This window comes from Rousettus aegyptiacus, unplaced genomic scaffold, assembly GCF_014176215.1.
Source record: "Rousettus aegyptiacus isolate mRouAeg1 unplaced genomic scaffold, mRouAeg1.p scaffold_m13_p_10, whole genome shotgun sequence".
NCBI classification, from domain to species: domain Eukaryota; kingdom Metazoa; phylum Chordata; class Mammalia; order Chiroptera; family Pteropodidae; genus Rousettus; species Rousettus aegyptiacus.
The window spans coordinates 42020412-42038490 of record NW_023416285.1 but is presented as its reverse complement, the minus strand read 5'-3'; the positions used below and the strand labels follow the sequence as shown (position 1 = coordinate 42038490).

Below are 18079 nucleotides of genomic sequence, written 5' to 3'. Positions count from 1 at the left end.
AAATTTTATGTTATGATTAAAAAATAACTTTTATTTGTTTTTGGTTAAAGCTCAAATAACATAGATTTGATAAATTAAATTTCTCTAAATATTTAAATATTGTTTATACAGTAATTGAAATCTTTGAGTCATTTTAAACCATAATGATATATTTAATTCTCCTTAGGATTTCTGTCATCTTCCAAGACAAACATAAAAATTTTCCCAAGCCTGTAATAAGTACTTATTAACCCATTATGGCCAAACATTTATATTTTATAATTTTTTTTATAAATTCTAAAATTCAATTCTATTATTTGGATTCTGCCCACACATACACTACTTGGTTTTTAACCATCTTTTCACCAAGGGATCTGCATTGAAGCAAGTCTACATCCTCCTTTGGTAATAACTTTTTCTACCTGGCTTAGTAACGAACCCTAATTGCCTTGCTGTTACACAGATGATATTGAAAATTGATGGACTAACCCATCAGAAGTAGTGAAAATTTTGAATTCCAGAAACTTTAAAAGAAAATTCAACTGTTTTACATATTTAAGATACATGTAAAACTATATTTAAAAGTTTGCTTACAAAAAAGTCATATTTTAAGGAAATCAAATGATCTATAATCAGACACAAAACAGTTGGTTTGAATATTTATGTGTTTATTTTAAAAGAAACCATCTTAAAATATGTTCACATCATCAATATGGGAATTAAGAGAAAGTCTACTTAACCCTTCTGACAATGTTAAGCATTCTAAATTAGTATAGAAGGGCTTGGATTAAGAAGGAGATATGGAATAGTATTCTTTATGGGAACTTCTACATCTGTAATTAATTTGACAACATGTGGCCCTCTAGTCCTTACTCTATCTGTAGGGTCTTAGAAATACTTGTGATTAGAATGGAACAATTAGGTGAGACCCTTAACTTTAGACATAGTTTAAGGAATTAGCAGAGTCATTCATTGAGCTTACATTTGTGGAATTCGTAGAGTTAGTGTTTAATATGTTTCCATCAATTAAGTTAGGAAAATACACAAGTATTCTTACTAGTGGAATTGATAATAGTCCTAAAACACCAATATTCTTGAAAGTATTGAATTTTTAACACAATGTAATTGTTTACTCCATGAAGCAGTGTGCCTTTCCCTAGAAGGCTAAGTTCAAATTCCAGTCCCCAAAGACAAATTTTACCTCCCATCCTTCCAAACATATACACTAGAGCTCACAAAACCTAGTAAATACAGACATAAACAGAGATAAAGTACAATGAAGAGTTAAGTGTTTTAATGGCAAAATTATAGTTGGTTAAGAGAACAAAATACAAACTGAAGTCAAACAGTTTTTCTTAATTTTACACTATTAGAATAATTGCTAATTGTCATTTGTTGAGGAGAATAATTTAATTTTGAGCCATCATAGTGTACTATTTTAAATTATCACTTCTTTGGTATATACTAAAACATATTCTATAAAACTGCTATATAAAATTAGATAGTGTCTGTGGCAATTAAAACTAATAAATAATATTTTTCCAATCAAATTAAGTTGTCAGAAATCTTCTGTTGTGCAAATACTAAAAGCCATGTTCAAATTAAGATAGAAAAATTTAACTTTAAAAAATGACTTATAAATTTAACCCCATTCTTTCCTTATTTGGCCCCAGGCAGACCTGTGAAGAAACAGCTGCTCAATACTAGTTCCTTTTGTTTCAATAATTCTCTTCTAGAACAAGGGTCCCCAACCCCTAGGCCGCAGACTGCTACCGGTCCATGGTCTGTTAAGAACTGGGCCGCACAGCAGGAGGTAAGCGGCAGGCCAGCAAGCACTGCTTCATCTGCATTTGCAGCTGCTCCTCAGCACTAGCATCACTGCCTTAGCTCTACCTCAGATCATCAGGCGTTAGGTTCTCATAGGAGCACTGGTCCCTGGCGCCTAAAAGGTTGGGGACCATGGTTCTAGATATTTTACGTGTTTTTAAAGTAGCAAACTTTCAGGAAAAATCGATTGTATTGTCAGACCTTATTCCATATTCTGTGGAGAGTGAGAAATTTTGAGCATAGCTTTAAAGAAATACGGATGAGTCTTTAAACCTCCTCTGTGCTACATCATCATATTTCCGTCTTCAGTGAATAATTCCCATAAGCATATAACATTTTGTAATATTTCTTATCTTAAATACCCTTACCCCACCCCCAGCTCTCCTACCCACTACCCACAACGGCCCTCATTTCTCCATTTCTCTATACGTTAAAATGCCTAAAAGAGTTTTTTATGTTGGTTGTTTCTGTTTTCTCTCTTCCATAATCTTATTAACACAACCCAATGATGATTTTATTTGTGCCGCTCTGGTTGATAGTAATAATCTCCTTGTCACCTAATCCAGTGACATACGGTTTCCTGATTTAATAGTCTATTCTCAGTCCTCTCACCATCATTTGACTCACCTGAGCCCTTTCTTCACTCAGCCTTTCTTGTTTTTCTTCTTACCTTACTGGCTGCTCTTTCACAACCTATTTTGCTGATTTCTCTCCCTCTTCTCAATCTGAAATGTTGGAGCTCACTTGAACTTCCTTTTCTCTATTCTAGCTACAGTATTTCTTGGGGACCTCATTCAGGTCCATATCTTTAATTACCATCACATCGATGACTTCTCAATATATGTTTGCAGTCCAGACCTTACCCCTAAACTCCAGCCTTTGTTTTGGTGACTACTATGGCCTCAAAACCTAAAATAATGACTGGCACAATACAGGTGCTCAATAATTATTTGTTGTATAAATGAGTGCATTACCTCCCAGCATTATTAAAACCAAATGGGTCAAAAGACATAAAAGTAATTTGTAAACTATAAATCACCCCGAAATTGTCAACTGTTATTATTAATCTTGCAGATTTGTACTATTCAAATACAGTAAGAGGAGTGGGATATGAGGAAATTTTAAAAATGGATTTTAACGTTCTAATCTAGATCTTTAAAACTGTCATGTCTCCCCAAATTCAATGTTCTATTTCACCCATCAAACTCTGAACATCATTATACCTCTGAAAAGGAATACCTTTTCAGAGGTATAATGAAACTGTATTTAAATGCAAACAGAAATGCTCCTATGTTTGCTGTGATAAAGTATGATATCTTTAATGCATGAGGCCCACATATTTGCTAGACTCAGTAATCCCAGTTTGAATGACATGTCCTTGCAAAACTAGTTGCAGTGTTAATAATTTACAATGCAAATAAGCAATTAAATAAGCTATATGGTTCATAGTTAAAGCTCAGTACTTTCTGGCCGAATGACTGTCACCGAAAGAATAAGACACAGATACAAGCTAGTAGGATGAGAGTGGCTGAAATAAATGCATTCTAAAATTAATAGCCTCTGCCTGTTATAGCAAATTCTCTTGTTAGGGTAGTGGTTCTCAAACTTTAGGCTTGCATCAGAATCATTTGGCAAGCATCATTGTTAGACTAAACTGATCTAACTATACATCATTCATTCTATCTGCCTGCCTTTCATATCAACCAGATAAAATTTTGAATTCACTCTCTCCTAAACTAAGCCAAATTAAATTAGAAGAGGACATAAATTCTAGATATCTTTGCTTTGTCAAGGAAATGGTATACTTTTATTTCTTAAAAATTTTTACCAGAATTTAAGTAGATGCCAAGAAGAAAATGACTAGATTCTGAGCCTCTGATGTAAGTGAAAGTAAAAATATATTGTTGAACTTAAATGGAGATCCTATTGCAATACGGAAACATATCTAAAATATAATAAATTATATTATTTTTATAGTTAATTTTCTCAGTGCAAATAGTGGGCTTTTTTGAAAAAATGAGCCCAAAAATGTGAAAAATTAGAGGAAATATAAGCGGTGCCTATTAGGTTTTGAAGAGTTCATTAACCACTTAAAAGTAAGTATATCATGATTGTACTTTTAAAAACATGACCTATATGAAAATCAATACTTTCCTATAAAAAGATGTTTTTTTACAAATATATTCAGAATATTTGTCCAAAAGTAAGCTATCTTCCTGCACTTTAAATAATTAAAATAATAAACATTTAATTTACTGAACAATTTTAAAATTATCATACATGACAATAACAATAACAGCATAACATCCTATGTTCCAAGCTGTATTTCAAGTATTATTAGATGGTATTTTTCATTCAATTCATTCACAATAAGAGTATTAGGTGGGTGCTCTTATTACTCTCAGTTGAAGATGAGGGGTCTTACAGCTCGTCAATGATTAATTTGAACTTAAGGAGTCTGGCTTCACTGTCATGACACTTAATAATTTTTCAGTATACCTTTATAAGCACATATTTGTTTTTGTAATTTGATCCATGTAGCACATTTGCTTTAACATTAATGTCTTTGGACATTTTTATGGTAAAGTTTGAGGAAAGGCAATCAGAAAAAATTTGTATAGTATAGAATTTTTAAGTCAGTGCTTTTTCTATTTTTAGCCAAGTAGATAGACTCTCAACAAACAAATCATTTCTAAATTTAATTATTAGAAATCTACATAATTAATAAGTACTCATCAATCTATAATTCTTTAAGAAGTGTACATTTATAGTTATTTTATCTTAAACATAAATTAGCTATATATTATAGTTTGATTCCCTCTTATAAAGAAATTATGAACTCGTAAGAGGTATAAGAACTATGTAAAACAGTATTCTGAAATACCATGAGATGTAAATGTATCATTAATTTTACTATAATGCAAAATAACAGTAATGTGTTTATTGTATGCTAATATCTACAAACTACAAACAGAATGATGCATAATACCTTTGGGCCCTTAATTAATTCTCATTTTCTGGTTTCGGAGTTTTAAAATATTCAAAATCTCATTTTAGAGTAATATAACTTTTCTGCATTGAACACACTGAAATTTTTCCCTTCTGATGTTTTTTGAAATTAACTTTCAAGAAAGAATACTTGAAAAAAATTTTGATTAGCAAAACATACTAAAACTTTTCATTTTCAGATAACAATGTTTTTATAACACCCAAAACAAAAATGAAAAAATTAATTATGATATTGAATGTGAGGCCAATTTTTTCTTGCCCTTATTTTGTAAATTATGTGGTGTTTTATTGTTTTTATTGTTGTTTATTAAGAGATGATAGAATCTATAGAAGCCTATAATTTGTTGTTTGTACTTCACATAATTCCAGTTGTTTTCTAAGTACCAGTCTCCACAAAGAGAATAATTTTTCCATCTCAGTAATTTTCCACTGGTATGCTTTAGAATTTACTTTATATCTTGTAATTTATCACTAACATTCTACTACCAATAAAAATTTAAACTAAGTTTTGAAGAAATGCTTAAAAAAAGACTTTACAGTTGTATGAGTGAAACTTAATAACTCTACTTAAAACATTAAACTATTTTTTTCTGTAAGCTGTAATAAAACTGATAGTATAATAGGTCTAGTTTTAACTTGATTTGTAACTGGGAATGAGGAAACATTTCACCCTTGAAATTATTAACAGTATCAGAGGTGTTCATTGGAATGTCCTCCAGGCTGTCTGTGATTTCTATTCAGAAATGAACACAAATGTCTGTTACCCTAGTTTCCTTGGAGCAATTTGTTTTTACACTCAAATGCAAACAAATAATTCACTGTACATTTTTAAAAGTCTATTTTCTTGCAATGACACATACAGATACATCACTTCTAAGCAATTGTTTTGCTTTTTTAGTTTGTAATTTTGATAATTTACAGTTACTTTTATCCATGGGGAAAAAAGATCTATTTTGGTGACTGTTTTTTGAAATTTCCACAAAATAAATCCAGTAAAATATTCTTTAGATGTATAATTTTTTAAGAAAGGTAATGCAACTAATAGTAGCAGTGTGTTTTCTACTATGGAGGTCCTAAACACATGATGTAGTCTGCACTTGGAGTAACGCTGGCCTCCTGTCCCAAATCTTCCTTCGGGGTAGTGCTCAAGGATCAGTATTGAGAAAAAAGGGAGAGGTTCTAGGTAAATTAATGCGAATTCAAAGTGAACAATCTTAAGCAGTACTGAGTGAGGTTAGTGATAATTATTTTTCAGCTCATGTTGGCTTTTTATTGATTAGTGCGTTCATGACCATACAATTTCTATTATTTGTTCTTTTCAATAATTTTTTTCTGACAATAAAATACTACATGGTAGAACATCTGGAATAACACATATATTATAAAATAACACATGGTCAGATATCTGAAAAATACAGAATAGAACAAAAAATGAGCACAAAATATTTTCGATCCTAGCAGAGATGACCATTGTTAAAATTATGATGTATTTCAATCTAGTACCTTATTTATCTAGCTTTCTACTTATACAAAATTGAGATAATATCATATATAAAATTTGTACATTTCCTTTTGTGTAAAAAAACTCATTAATGAATATTTTTCAAAATCCTATTTAGTGGCTGCATCATAAGAAATATTATCCATATTCCTATAAGCAATGAGCATGTATATCTTGACATAACATTTTCAATATTTCTCTTAAAATTTAAAAATTCTTTGCAAAATTGTTTATCAAATATTATCTTTAAGTTGTTATTTATTTTGTAATTATTTATATGACTAATAGATATTTGTATTTATTTTTTAAATTAACTGTGTGTTTAATGTAAATTTTCTTTAACTTACCTTTTAATTTTAGATTAATCTTTCGTTTAGTCTATTAAATTCATAAAGCTTTTCTTAATCTATTTTTAATTTTTGCAAGTTAAAAATGTCAAGTATTTATTTTATTTCAGATAATATATTTTATTTCTGGGAAAGAAAAACTTATATCAAATGCAAATATACAGAAGATCCCAATGAAATATACACATACTTTCAATTACATATGAACAAGTAAAATAGGATAATGTGACCCACTCAGTTAAATTAAAAATGACAAATGCTTCAAGTATTAACACTAACACCAAAACATTGCTACCAACCCGAGTTAGTATCTAAAAGACAGATACAATTTACTAATACACCATGTCCTTAAAATATGTCCAAATCCACTATCACATAAAGCAGTACTAAAAAATAAAAATAAAACTGCATAGGTATTTATGTTGAAGCAGAAGTTAAGAATGGAGAATGCATACTGGCTATAATATAATACACAAATACACATGCATATATTACATATATGCATTGAAGATAACTATGACACTATCCCTCTAGTGGTAATTAAATCTCCAGACTGCTTTTTAAAATTTCACCTTTTGAAAGAATTTTAGATTCACAATGGTTAAATGGAGCATTACTCCCCATAAAGGATTAACAGAGAGTAAAATTTGATCCACGTGGTTAAAAGTCCGTATTGAATTTATTCATTTATTAAATTACATATTTAATAAGTCGTTTTCGAGCCCCTTCAATTGCAAGTCACAGTACCAGTATCAGGCTTTTACAACTGAAGTTTATAAATTAGAACAGTTAGTATCTCCAGTTAGAAATCACATAATTTAGTACAGAATATCTAGTTCATATCTATATAAATTTCCTTAATTGTTTTAATCACATTCTTAGCAATGTGTCTAATAGTCTCACTGGGACTCAAAGAAAATTTTTCTAAATCTTTCTCCTTGCTCTCGCTAATACACTGAGGAACTAAGATCCATATCCATGAGTAAAATTTACAGATGAGATTTCATATATGTGATTGGCAGGCTGAATGAGATTCAGGGTCAGACTCAAAGCACCACTGGCAGAGACAGAAAATCACATGAAAGTCAAGGGATAATGGCCAATTGTGCTTATCATTCTCCTTCCCCGCCCCCCCCCCCACCGTTCCCCCCCAACCCCCTCTGCTTTCAGGCAGAAACACACTCTAGCAACTGTCACTCACTCTCATTACTAATGCTGTTTCTGCCTGGGCTGGGAGTGACACAGCAGGATATTGGTGTCTGAATTGCTAAGCATCCTTTAGGCAAAGGCAATAATTAAAATATTCTGACTTCAAATGGTAATTTTTTTTCGGCTCAGTGCTATAGTAGAAATGGATCAGAATACAGAGTAAATTTGTAGTAGTGTGCCATGCCACATGAAGCATCTTTTTTTCTTTTATGTCATCAGTTTTTTTCTGCCACATGTATGCCATACAACCATGCATAAGCATATTAGTGTGTGGCATATTTATATGCAGAAATAGTATACAATTTTATGTGTATTGTTTCATATCAAAGAAAGATAGCCTTTAAAAAAAAATCTCTGTTTATGTGTACTATTGACTAATAGTTCCCAAGCACTTACTAGACATAATATATCTAAGGTCAAAAAAAAAAAATGTAATGTGTCCTTTTTGCATTTTTAGGGGTGAGAGACAGTTAAATTAGATAATATTTTACAGAATTTCTCTTTTAGCCAAACACAGTGTTAGTATTTTAGTTACTTTATTACATTTAATTCTCACAAAAATTTATTTTATAGTGATTATTATTTTTAAAGAATGATTAAGGACTATGAGTTTCCAGAAGTTATATAATTTCCCAGAAGGCTAAAAGCTAACATAAGCATTGTGATTTCAGTGGGGTTTTCTATGATTCCTGAACCTGTTTTTTCTAGATACAAGTTGCTTGCAGTGATAATTAACCTAATATAGACACAGAGGTGTAAGAAGGTTATTGTTTCCCTGACAGTGAAATGTTCTCTAAAATATGGTAAGGCTAGTCTTGTTTATTCCAGACATTTGTAGACATTAGGAAAGCTCTTTAATAGAATCCCTCAACTTCTTTCCCATTCCTATTCAGTAGTATTATAATGTAAAACACCAATCTAGTCATTTCTCTGGTTGGCTTAAGGTTATTTCACTTCTTTGACCTTTTACTTGTTCTATAAATTTACATCAGTGGTAGAATAGTTGTATTTCTCAACTTAGGGCATTGGTATAGAATTCAGAGGTTGTCAACTCAAATGCCCATAGCTTTCAGAGCTACGTGCGAAAAGGATTGGATGTGAAAGGAAAGGCAGCAATGGGGCTTGTTGTAAATTGAAGCTTGCATGTTCCTTGTATAGATCTTTAGATACAGAACATTGGTTAGACATTCATGATCTCCCTAATTGTTCCTTCTCTCCTCTGGTTTTCCACCTAGCCAATATATTAATGCTAATTGCATTCCCTATGCCATGCTTCCCATCCCAGTGACCATCTATCAACTACTAATTTATACTTCTTTAACCCTTCACCCTATCCTCCTCCCCTCTGTCCATCACCAAATTGTCCTCTATATTTGTGAGTCAGTTTTGAATAGTTTGTTCTTTTTGTTCCTTAGATTCTGCATATAAGTAGACTCATATGGTATTTATCTTTCTCTGTCTGACTTATTTCACTCAGCATAATAACCTCTAAGGATTTCACTTTTTTTAATGGCTGAGAAATATTCCATTGTATATATGAACCATAATTTCTTTGTCCAATCATCTGTTGATGGCATTTAGGTTGCTTCCATATCTTGGCTATTGTAAATTGGGCTGCCATGAATATTAGGTGCATAGATCTTTATGAATTATTGTTTTGGTCTTCTTTGGATTAGTGCAATTTCTGGGTCAAAAGGTATATAAATGTCTAACCAAAGTACTGTATACTTGAAGCAAAAAAAATAAAAAAATAAAAATAAATAAGAAAATTTTCAAAGTACATAAAAAAGAAAATAAGATTGGATTCTAAAAATATGTATCAATACTTAATAACAGAGAAACCAAAAAAAGCAAATAGAAAAATATATTTTTGATGCAACACTTGAAATAATCTGGTCCTGGTATAACAGGCAGTCTCATCCATTTGGAAATGTATGGAGACAGATAATGAGGATGATGTAGATCACCATCCTGAAAGATTTTTCTTTAGTGAGCAATTAAAGTAATAAAATATTGGCACACCAAAAAAAAAAAAAAAAGATATTTAGATCTACTTTAAAACAAAAAACAGCAATCTTAACCAAACAAAGCACTTGATTATGAATTAATTCAACCCAAAGCTGCACTAAATTTTAGTGAAAATTAAATGTTGGTAGATTATTTGAGCACCTGAAAAGTTCATATAACACTAAAATATTATCGGAATTTAATTAAATACTTAATGTTCCATTTCCTTAATTATTCCCTCTGAGAACAATGCTAATTATTTTCCAAGACAGTGCAGCAGTGCAGTCACTGATACTTGTCTTCAGAAATACTCCTTTCAACATAAAATTAAAGATCAGGAAAACTATACCTCAAGACCTCTTTCAAGGTCATGTATGGTTATCCCTGTTTTGTAGATGAGGAAATTAAGTCACCAGGTAAACTTAATATGCTAGTAAAAATTTCAAATAAGTTAAATCATACACATCAAAAGTCTAGCACTTCAAAATTGATATCAGAGATTATCAAGGTTTTTTTTGAAGGGGGGAAAAAAAAATAAGAGAAACCATCAACCCTTTGCATGCAGGCACAACTGGTGTTTCCTGAGCTCACTATGTGGTGTGAGGGTCGTATGGAAGATTGATTAGGCCAGGCTTGTGTCTTTTTCTCTCTTCTTTGCCCTCCCAATTGAGGGAAGAAGTTCTCTTCCAGGACAGAGTGATAGAGAAAACCTCCTGGATCAAAAGTTTCTCATGTGGCTCTTTCTTTTTCCTAGAACTTCCCCATTCACCCATGAGGTCCTAATGGGCTAACTGTACATATGCTAAATAGCGCTTGCTTCAAACATAACCCAGGTTCTTTGGAACACTATTCTCTTCATTTTGCTTTTGCTGTTTCTCTCTATCCAGCAGTACAGTGTGAATACATTGGATTATGAGTTAACGAGGCCTGTGGATTGTTGCTAGGATGAAAAGGCAGGCTTTGTTTGGCAAATGACATTTTTTTTCCAGCTTTCTCCTGGAAACATAAGAGCCTTTCCTTTTTAAGCAGATTTTTTTTCCACGCTGAAATCATGGCAAATATTTCCAATTTGTTGGGTAGAACCTAGTGCTGTCTGCATTAGGCACAGTCTGTTTCAAAGACTACCTAGAAGGCTCTGATGGGGAATCTTTGGCTGAGCACACACTTATGTTTTGCTATCTTCTTACAGGAGGTGATCGAGATCGGATGACAGCAAATCATGAGAGCTACCTCCTTATGGCGAGCACCCAGAATGATATGGAAGACTGGGTGAAATCCATCCGCCGAGTCATATGGGGACCTTTTGGAGGAGGTGAGTATATTTTTAAATCATGGAAAAACAGATAGGTAAATCTGTCTATCCTTTCCCTCAGCTTATGTTACTGCCCGCTCCTATTTTCAAATGAATGAATATTAAAATAAATTGTAAACTATTTTGCATTATTGTTAGATACACATCTAAGTAACTCCTGGAAGTTTACTTAATTAAATATCATTAATAGCCAACCTTCTTCCAGGTATATATTGAATTATAAAAAAGAATTATACTTTTTCTTTTATTTTGAATTTTTCTATTTTGCTGACAATAAATAGTTATGAGACCGATAACATAAATGTAAATTAATTAAGAGCATATAGATGTGGGGCAAAAATTGACTAGTAGCTGTTGGAGAGATACCAGCCCCTAGATGCTCAATGACACATCAGAGAGGAATAGCAAAGCTTTGAATGAAAACCTGATGATTACTGGAATAATAAAAAAAAAATACTACTTTGTAATCAGGCAGGTGTTTGTGGATTTGATAATAAGTTTTTTAAAAATCAGTTAATACACTGTTGAGAATGCATCATATAAAAAATAAACTAAATGGTGCTCTTAATCCAACTAAAAGCATGAAGAAAGGGTAGAAGATGTGATCTTTGTCTGTGAAGGTATATGACATAAAATAATATACTAAGAAAAATTATTTATAGTAAAAATTCAGTAAATCGAACCAAAAAATAAGAACCCCCAAATATTTATCTATATCCAACATGTATTTATAAGAATGTAAAACTAATTATTTTATGGTAGAATAAATTGTATTAAATTCATATTTAGTAAAGCAACTACAATTTCCATATTTATTTTACATTGTTTTGTGTCTACACCACCCTGAATTCAGAAGCAAATTTTTTTCCCTTAACTTATCAGAAGCTTCTTAGGCTGACTAACCACTTTACATTACAGAAAAACTCCAAAATCTTAGTTTAAAAAGTTGAAAAGTTAAGTTAAAGTTAAAATAGTACATTCATTGAAGACATGTTGATATTTTACCAGATTAATGACTCATATCCACAGGTTGTTTTTTAGCAGTATATTCTGTTGGGGGATAACCAGGGTGACCATTCACCCCCGTTTGCCTGGTAACAGTCTGGTTTACAACTCTCATCTCAGGCTAATGATTTGATAATGCTACCTGTCACTCTCGTGACATTTTCATTTGGGTGACAACCTATGTGGTCATTAAATATGTATATAAATGGCTAGTAGGAGACTATGCAAAGCATTTGAAATAGCCCATGGATCTGAGCTCGCCACCCCAGTGCTTGAGCAGAGGATTTCTCTTGTGACTATTCATGAGAGACACATACTGAACTGCTAGAGGTTTGCTGACACCCCAGGGCCACAGACTTGTGGGAAGGGCCTCAGGATGTGTGTTTCCAAAGATCCTGCTGTTTCTAAATATCTTCTAAAAACAAGGGAAGCTCTGTTATCAGGTTTCTGGGCTCATTGGTTCAGGAGCATCCTTAATATCTGCTAAGGGAGGTATTTTTGTTGAGGGATTATTTCCATCAAGTATGCTATTTTCTCCTTCCTCCTTTTCTCTCTGTCCTTTTCTCAAGAAAAAATGAATGTAAATTTCACCAAATCACTGGTCATTTGAGGTTCTATCAGCCCAGGAACATCAGAAGTGATCCCAGTGGGACTGGCCAAGAGCTATAAATGAACCTTCAAATTTATGAACCTGGAAGAGATAATCTAGTACTTGATTGGTTTATGTACTTTATCCTATGGAATATGCTTCAGGGATTTTGCAAATGCTTGATTCAGATTTACTTTTTTTCATTCCTTTCTTTTTTTATTAAAATTATTGTGATGACTTTGGTTAATAAAATCAAATAGGTTTCAAGTATACAATTCAATAATATATCATATGTATATTGCATTTTGTGTTCACCACCTAAGGTTAAATTTTTTCTGTCATCAAATCTTTGGCCTCGCCTTACCCTTATCTATCTTCCCCCTCCACCCCTTGCCCCCTTCCCTCTGGTAAGCACTAGTTCACTTTCCATGTCTATTAACTTTTAAAGAGATATATTTTAGTATAGAGTCCTTACATTAGAAACAATGCTCCAAAGAGTAAATTTCCCACTGCCTTTGTTTGACTGAAGAGTGTTATGAAATTTCAAGGCAAGCTTTTAAAGCATTCATTCAATTTGCAAGAAATCCTTTGTGATTCATCGGAATTTTCTAAAGTTAATACAAAATGTAGAACCAAACTAAATGTTGACACTGTCAGAAGATTGAGACTGTCACCCATAATCATGGATCTCAAACGTTTGCGTTAATGTAGCCCCATGTGTTCATTGACTGAATTTTAAAGAAATATTATAAATTTGAGTTTCAAACAATAAATGTATATGGATGAAAACCCTTTTAGAGACCCATCAAAGTAGTGAGAATACTGAAAGTAAATAATCCTCATAATGAATAATTGGCATGTGGGCAAGCAGGGGTTAATTAAGAGACACTAAGGTCTTGCCTCTTACACGACCAGCTGTGTGATCTTGGATAAGTGACCCCCTCACTCTTAGTTTCCTCCCTTACGAAATAAGGCTATTGGACAAAACCATTTTAACTAAGATTCATTCCAACTCCAGTCCTGTGCTTCCATGTGTTACCTCCGACCAGTGCTGAGGTCGGCGAAGTGTTCACTTGGCACAGGTGCCTCCCAGCCCGGCGCTGTCACTGTCTCAGTAGTTCTGAGTTATACTTTGTGGTTTCTTCTTTTCCTAGCTGCATGCTGTGACACAGAAGCTAAAACCAATGTTTGAACCATAGGGCAGAAATAACTAGCAATGATCTCTTCAGTGACAAACTACTACCTCCCTGGGCATGCTTGTCAGAGTAATGATGTTTCTAGAGGGTGTATCTTTTTAGAACACCTCACGGTTTTAGAAAGCTTCTGCTGGATGGCTAGAAAGGAACGCAGAGGCCTTGGGGGTCAGTTGGGGTTAAGGCCCTGGCATTCCAAATCTGTTCATGGAAGAGCCAGGTGGATGAATGATTAACCCAGTGAGTCAATTGCTCAGTGAGTGAGACCTAGAGGGTTGGTGGTTGGTGGACGTGGGGGCTGGGAGGTAGAGGGTTCATGCAAGAGCAGGGGGAAAAGTTGTCAACAGGATTGGTATTCCAACTGTAATCAGAGAAATATATGTACACATATGTATAAATATATATAAGTGCACATACATGAGTGGAGTTGATTTTTTTTTTTTTTTTTGGCTATAGCTGCAGATTCTTTGTTACTACATATAGAATATTTATTTCACAGACACACTTATACAAATCCACACATATATGTTTTAATGCCATGCACATTTAAATCAGCACTTACAAATAGATTTAGCTGCAAAATATGTTTTTAAAAATCTTATATAGGAAGAGAATAAATGCAGGAAAGAGGGGGCAAAGAGTTTGTCCCCTTGGGGTTGGTGGCTTGGTGGTGTTGGATTTCTGAGGCAGCAGCTGTAAAGGTGCTGCACAGATGGACAAGAGCCAGGAAGTCAACTCAAAGTCAAAGGAAGAAGAAAGGGGTTCACACTGCTGCCTGGCACTCTCCCTCCTCCCTTCATACTGTTGTGACTGCACCTGCTGCATGTGACCACGGGCACTGAAGGCAGTTGCAGCCACAGCAGTGGTGACGAGGCAGCTGCAGTCCTGCCAGCTCCCGCCCAGCTCTCTCATTGAGAAAAGGGAACCGGAGCTGGAGGAGGGGTAGAGAAGCTCCCTGCAGAGCTGCCTCCTCCACGGATCCAAGGAGTCTCCTGGAATGGGCACTCGACTGTTCTGACGTGGCGATTCCTTCGGGAGCCCCGGGAGTTTGAAGATAGAAGGGAAAAGGGAGAAGCCCGCAGAGAGCATCAAAGAATGAGGGGTGCTATAAAAGGAACAGGGGAGCCCTTTGAAAAAAATCTGACATGCACTGAAATGCTTTCTGGAGAAGGTGCCATTATTTGCCTCCCCATTTGCTCAGATGAAAAGAACCAGCAAGGACAGTCCTGAAATATTCCTCAGGGGCCTTTTTGTTGTGGTTCCTCTTCCCCTTGCACAAAGCTATTTGCTGACCTTTCTCGAGGAATCTGTCCTCCCAGTTCCAGCTGAGAAGATAGTTCTTAATAATAATAATAAAAAAAATTTCTGCTGTTTGAATGGGAGGTGCAGCTTGCTTGCTACAGTTCTGTTTGCTGTGACATTTTGGAATGTCTGCAGAAACTTAAAACAACCTTAAAAACTCCTTGGATTAGGCAAGAGAAAAGAAAGTTTTTGCCGAAAAGAAGTAAATGAGAGGTGGTAACTTATCCCTGATCCAGGACTTGGATGATAAAAACCTTCGAGTTCTAGGAATCAGCACTTCAAACCCAACAAATAAACACAAGAAAGAGTGGCTGCGAGGTATCTTGCAGAGGCAGGTTTTAAAAGAAGCCTGAAACTGGTTCAGAACTTTGGGCCTGTATGATGCCTGAAGACCGAAATACTGGGGGACGCCCCTCAGGTGCCTTAGCATCAACTTCCTTCATTCCTAAAACTACGTACAGAAGAATCAAACGATGTTTTAGTTTTCGAAAAGGTAGGTAGATGATATATTAATGTCCTTTTAAAAAATATGCATATGTTCTCTGATGTTTTAAGGTCAGTTTATGCTTAGATAAGGTGGAGTTTGGAAACCAAGAGCTTAGAAGTGTATAGGAGTGATTTATGTATGACTTTGCTCATCTATAATGATTTTTCAGGGTTAATATTGATCTGTTTATTACTATCTGTGAATCGGCTGGGTAGGTGGGGCTTAAAGAATGGTGGTCGGATAAGGATCGCATTGACTGATGGAGAAATAAGCAAGCTGGGCTGACTGATTATCCTGAGGGGAGGGGCCAAGTCTACCTTGGACTTTTCCTAGACCCAGATCAAGCAACCATGTTGTTACCCATCGAAATGGGCTCCTCTCAAATCCCTGTCTGTGTTCCCTTCATACTGGTTTGATTCTGGCCACCTATGCTTACCTCAGCTCCCTTTGAGAGAATTATAATAATAAGGTTATTTGTAGTAACCCTTTTCAGGAGGCTTTCAACCATATCGATTAACACTGGTTAGAAATAAAAGTCACCTTGACTTTCCAAATAGGTAGCACTGGGTGAGGCCAAGGATGTGAACTAGCGGGAACTAGGAGTGGGGAGATATGACAATTGATGATCCATAAAAAAACTGAAACATTTCTGAATTAATTTATGTAGGAAGACTTAAAGGGTATAGCATTTGGCAATCTTTTTAGAAAATGTTTATGTCAAAATATTTAAAAATTTATTGCTTCAAAATAGGAATAATTAAATGGAATGATTGTCTAAATTGGAACTAGGTAATTATAATTTTAATGTCATACACAGTAAGCTGATTTAATTAGGAGCTGATATAAGTAACATGGAAGGTTGTTTCTTCTCTCTTTTTTTCTTGATCTGCAACCTATTAATTAACCCTCTCTATTTAGTAACCAACAAAAAATGAGAAAAATAAGAAAAACCCATATGCAAAGCAAAATATAATGGAAACTTTTTAAAAACTAAACCTTATTCCATCTGAGTCTTTGAGCATCTAAGATCTGGCTATGATCATTAGCATATATTATCTGTAAGAAATTCAGGTGTTAATTTATATTCTTCCCTCATCTACAAAGATAATTAAATGCACGTCTCATATTTTATAGATCTATAGAGATTTCAGAACAGGGTTACCTAGCATAGAACTATAAGATTGCATCATTGATAGAAAAATTGGCAATGATAGAAATTGAAAATTCAAGGAACTAATTGCTTAAAGGACATTCCCTCTTATAATTCCCCAACCTCTCAGCAACAAAATCAGGTTTATTCAAACACTAGAGAAGGTCTGCATTTCTGGGTTATTGCTGGTCATTTGTAACGAGATATTCTAGGGACAATTAATGTATCTGCACAGAGCAAGGCCTTTATTACTTTTTCCACCTTTTTTACCTTCTGTCCTGCAATAGCAGAGCTGTAAGAAACCTGGCTAACACTGTTGTTCATTATGCCCTCTTCCCTTTTTCCTTAAATACTAACAAGGAAAGGCATGCCTGCAAAGAAAATCCCATGGGCCGGCAAATGGCAATAACAGGAATCGGGAATAGCTTCCATCTATCCTCTCCCGTAGGCTGTTTTTAAAGTATTGTCCTTTCCTCTGCACAGTCATAGTCACCTGAGGAATGTTTAGCATTTGAGTCAAGGATTAACAGATTTTTAATTTACAAAGCTGTATGCTGGTTTCTCTCAGAAACATAGAGAGGTGGTGCAGGAAGCATTCGGTCAGCTGTTTTAATTTTCCTTTTCCTTTCCCCTGAGCCAGTGTAGTACCAACCTCTCAGTTAACTGGCTGCATGACCATAGTGACACGGCGGGGCTCGGGGAGGGAAGGTGCCCAGCGGCTGCCGCGATACTGTTTGGTGCTGCACTAGTCATTCGGGTCAGGGCAGCACGAAGCACAGGTTGTTTACATCTTTACTTCAAGTCTGGCACTGAACAGAAAAAAACTTTGCTTTCAATCTTGTGTTCCCAAACTATGCCACCTTAAAAAGTGAGTGTTCTTTTGTGCTTTGTTTAATCTCCTGGGTGCTCAAGTAGTTCAAGAAGTGGACCAGGGTTTCTGAATTCCTCTCCCAAGCCTGTTGGAGAGCATCAGCTTAAGTCATTTCAATGAAAGTAGAAAGGAGAGAGAATGAATCATGGAAGGGTGCCCAGAAGTCAGCTTTTCCTGAACCTCATTTAAAGCATATGTTTTACTGTCGTCAAGGTTAAGCCCACAGAAGAGACTTGCCACTTTAGGAAAGAGTGGCGTTAGTTTCCAGAGGCCTGGTGGTGGTGAAGCTTG

General features: G+C 34.5%; 1 protein-coding gene across 4 annotated transcripts in view; it reads left to right on the top strand.

Annotated features, from left to right (window-relative positions):
- ARHGAP24 (Rho GTPase activating protein 24) overlaps window positions 1-18079 on the top strand; it is a 354030-nt gene that overhangs the window by 279895 nt on the left and 56056 nt on the right. For 3 of the 4 annotated variants that reach the window (XM_016154129.2, XM_036227764.1, XM_016154130.2), the window contains one exon: window positions 11069-11191. In XM_016154129.2, coding sequence (XP_016009615.1) covers window positions 11086-11191 — 106 coding nt within the window. In that variant the 5' untranslated portion in view covers window positions 11069-11085. Of the gene's footprint in view, window positions 1-11068; window positions 11192-14330; window positions 15774-18079 lie in introns of those variants that run through there. The other variant, XM_016154127.2, reaches the window with a different exon arrangement.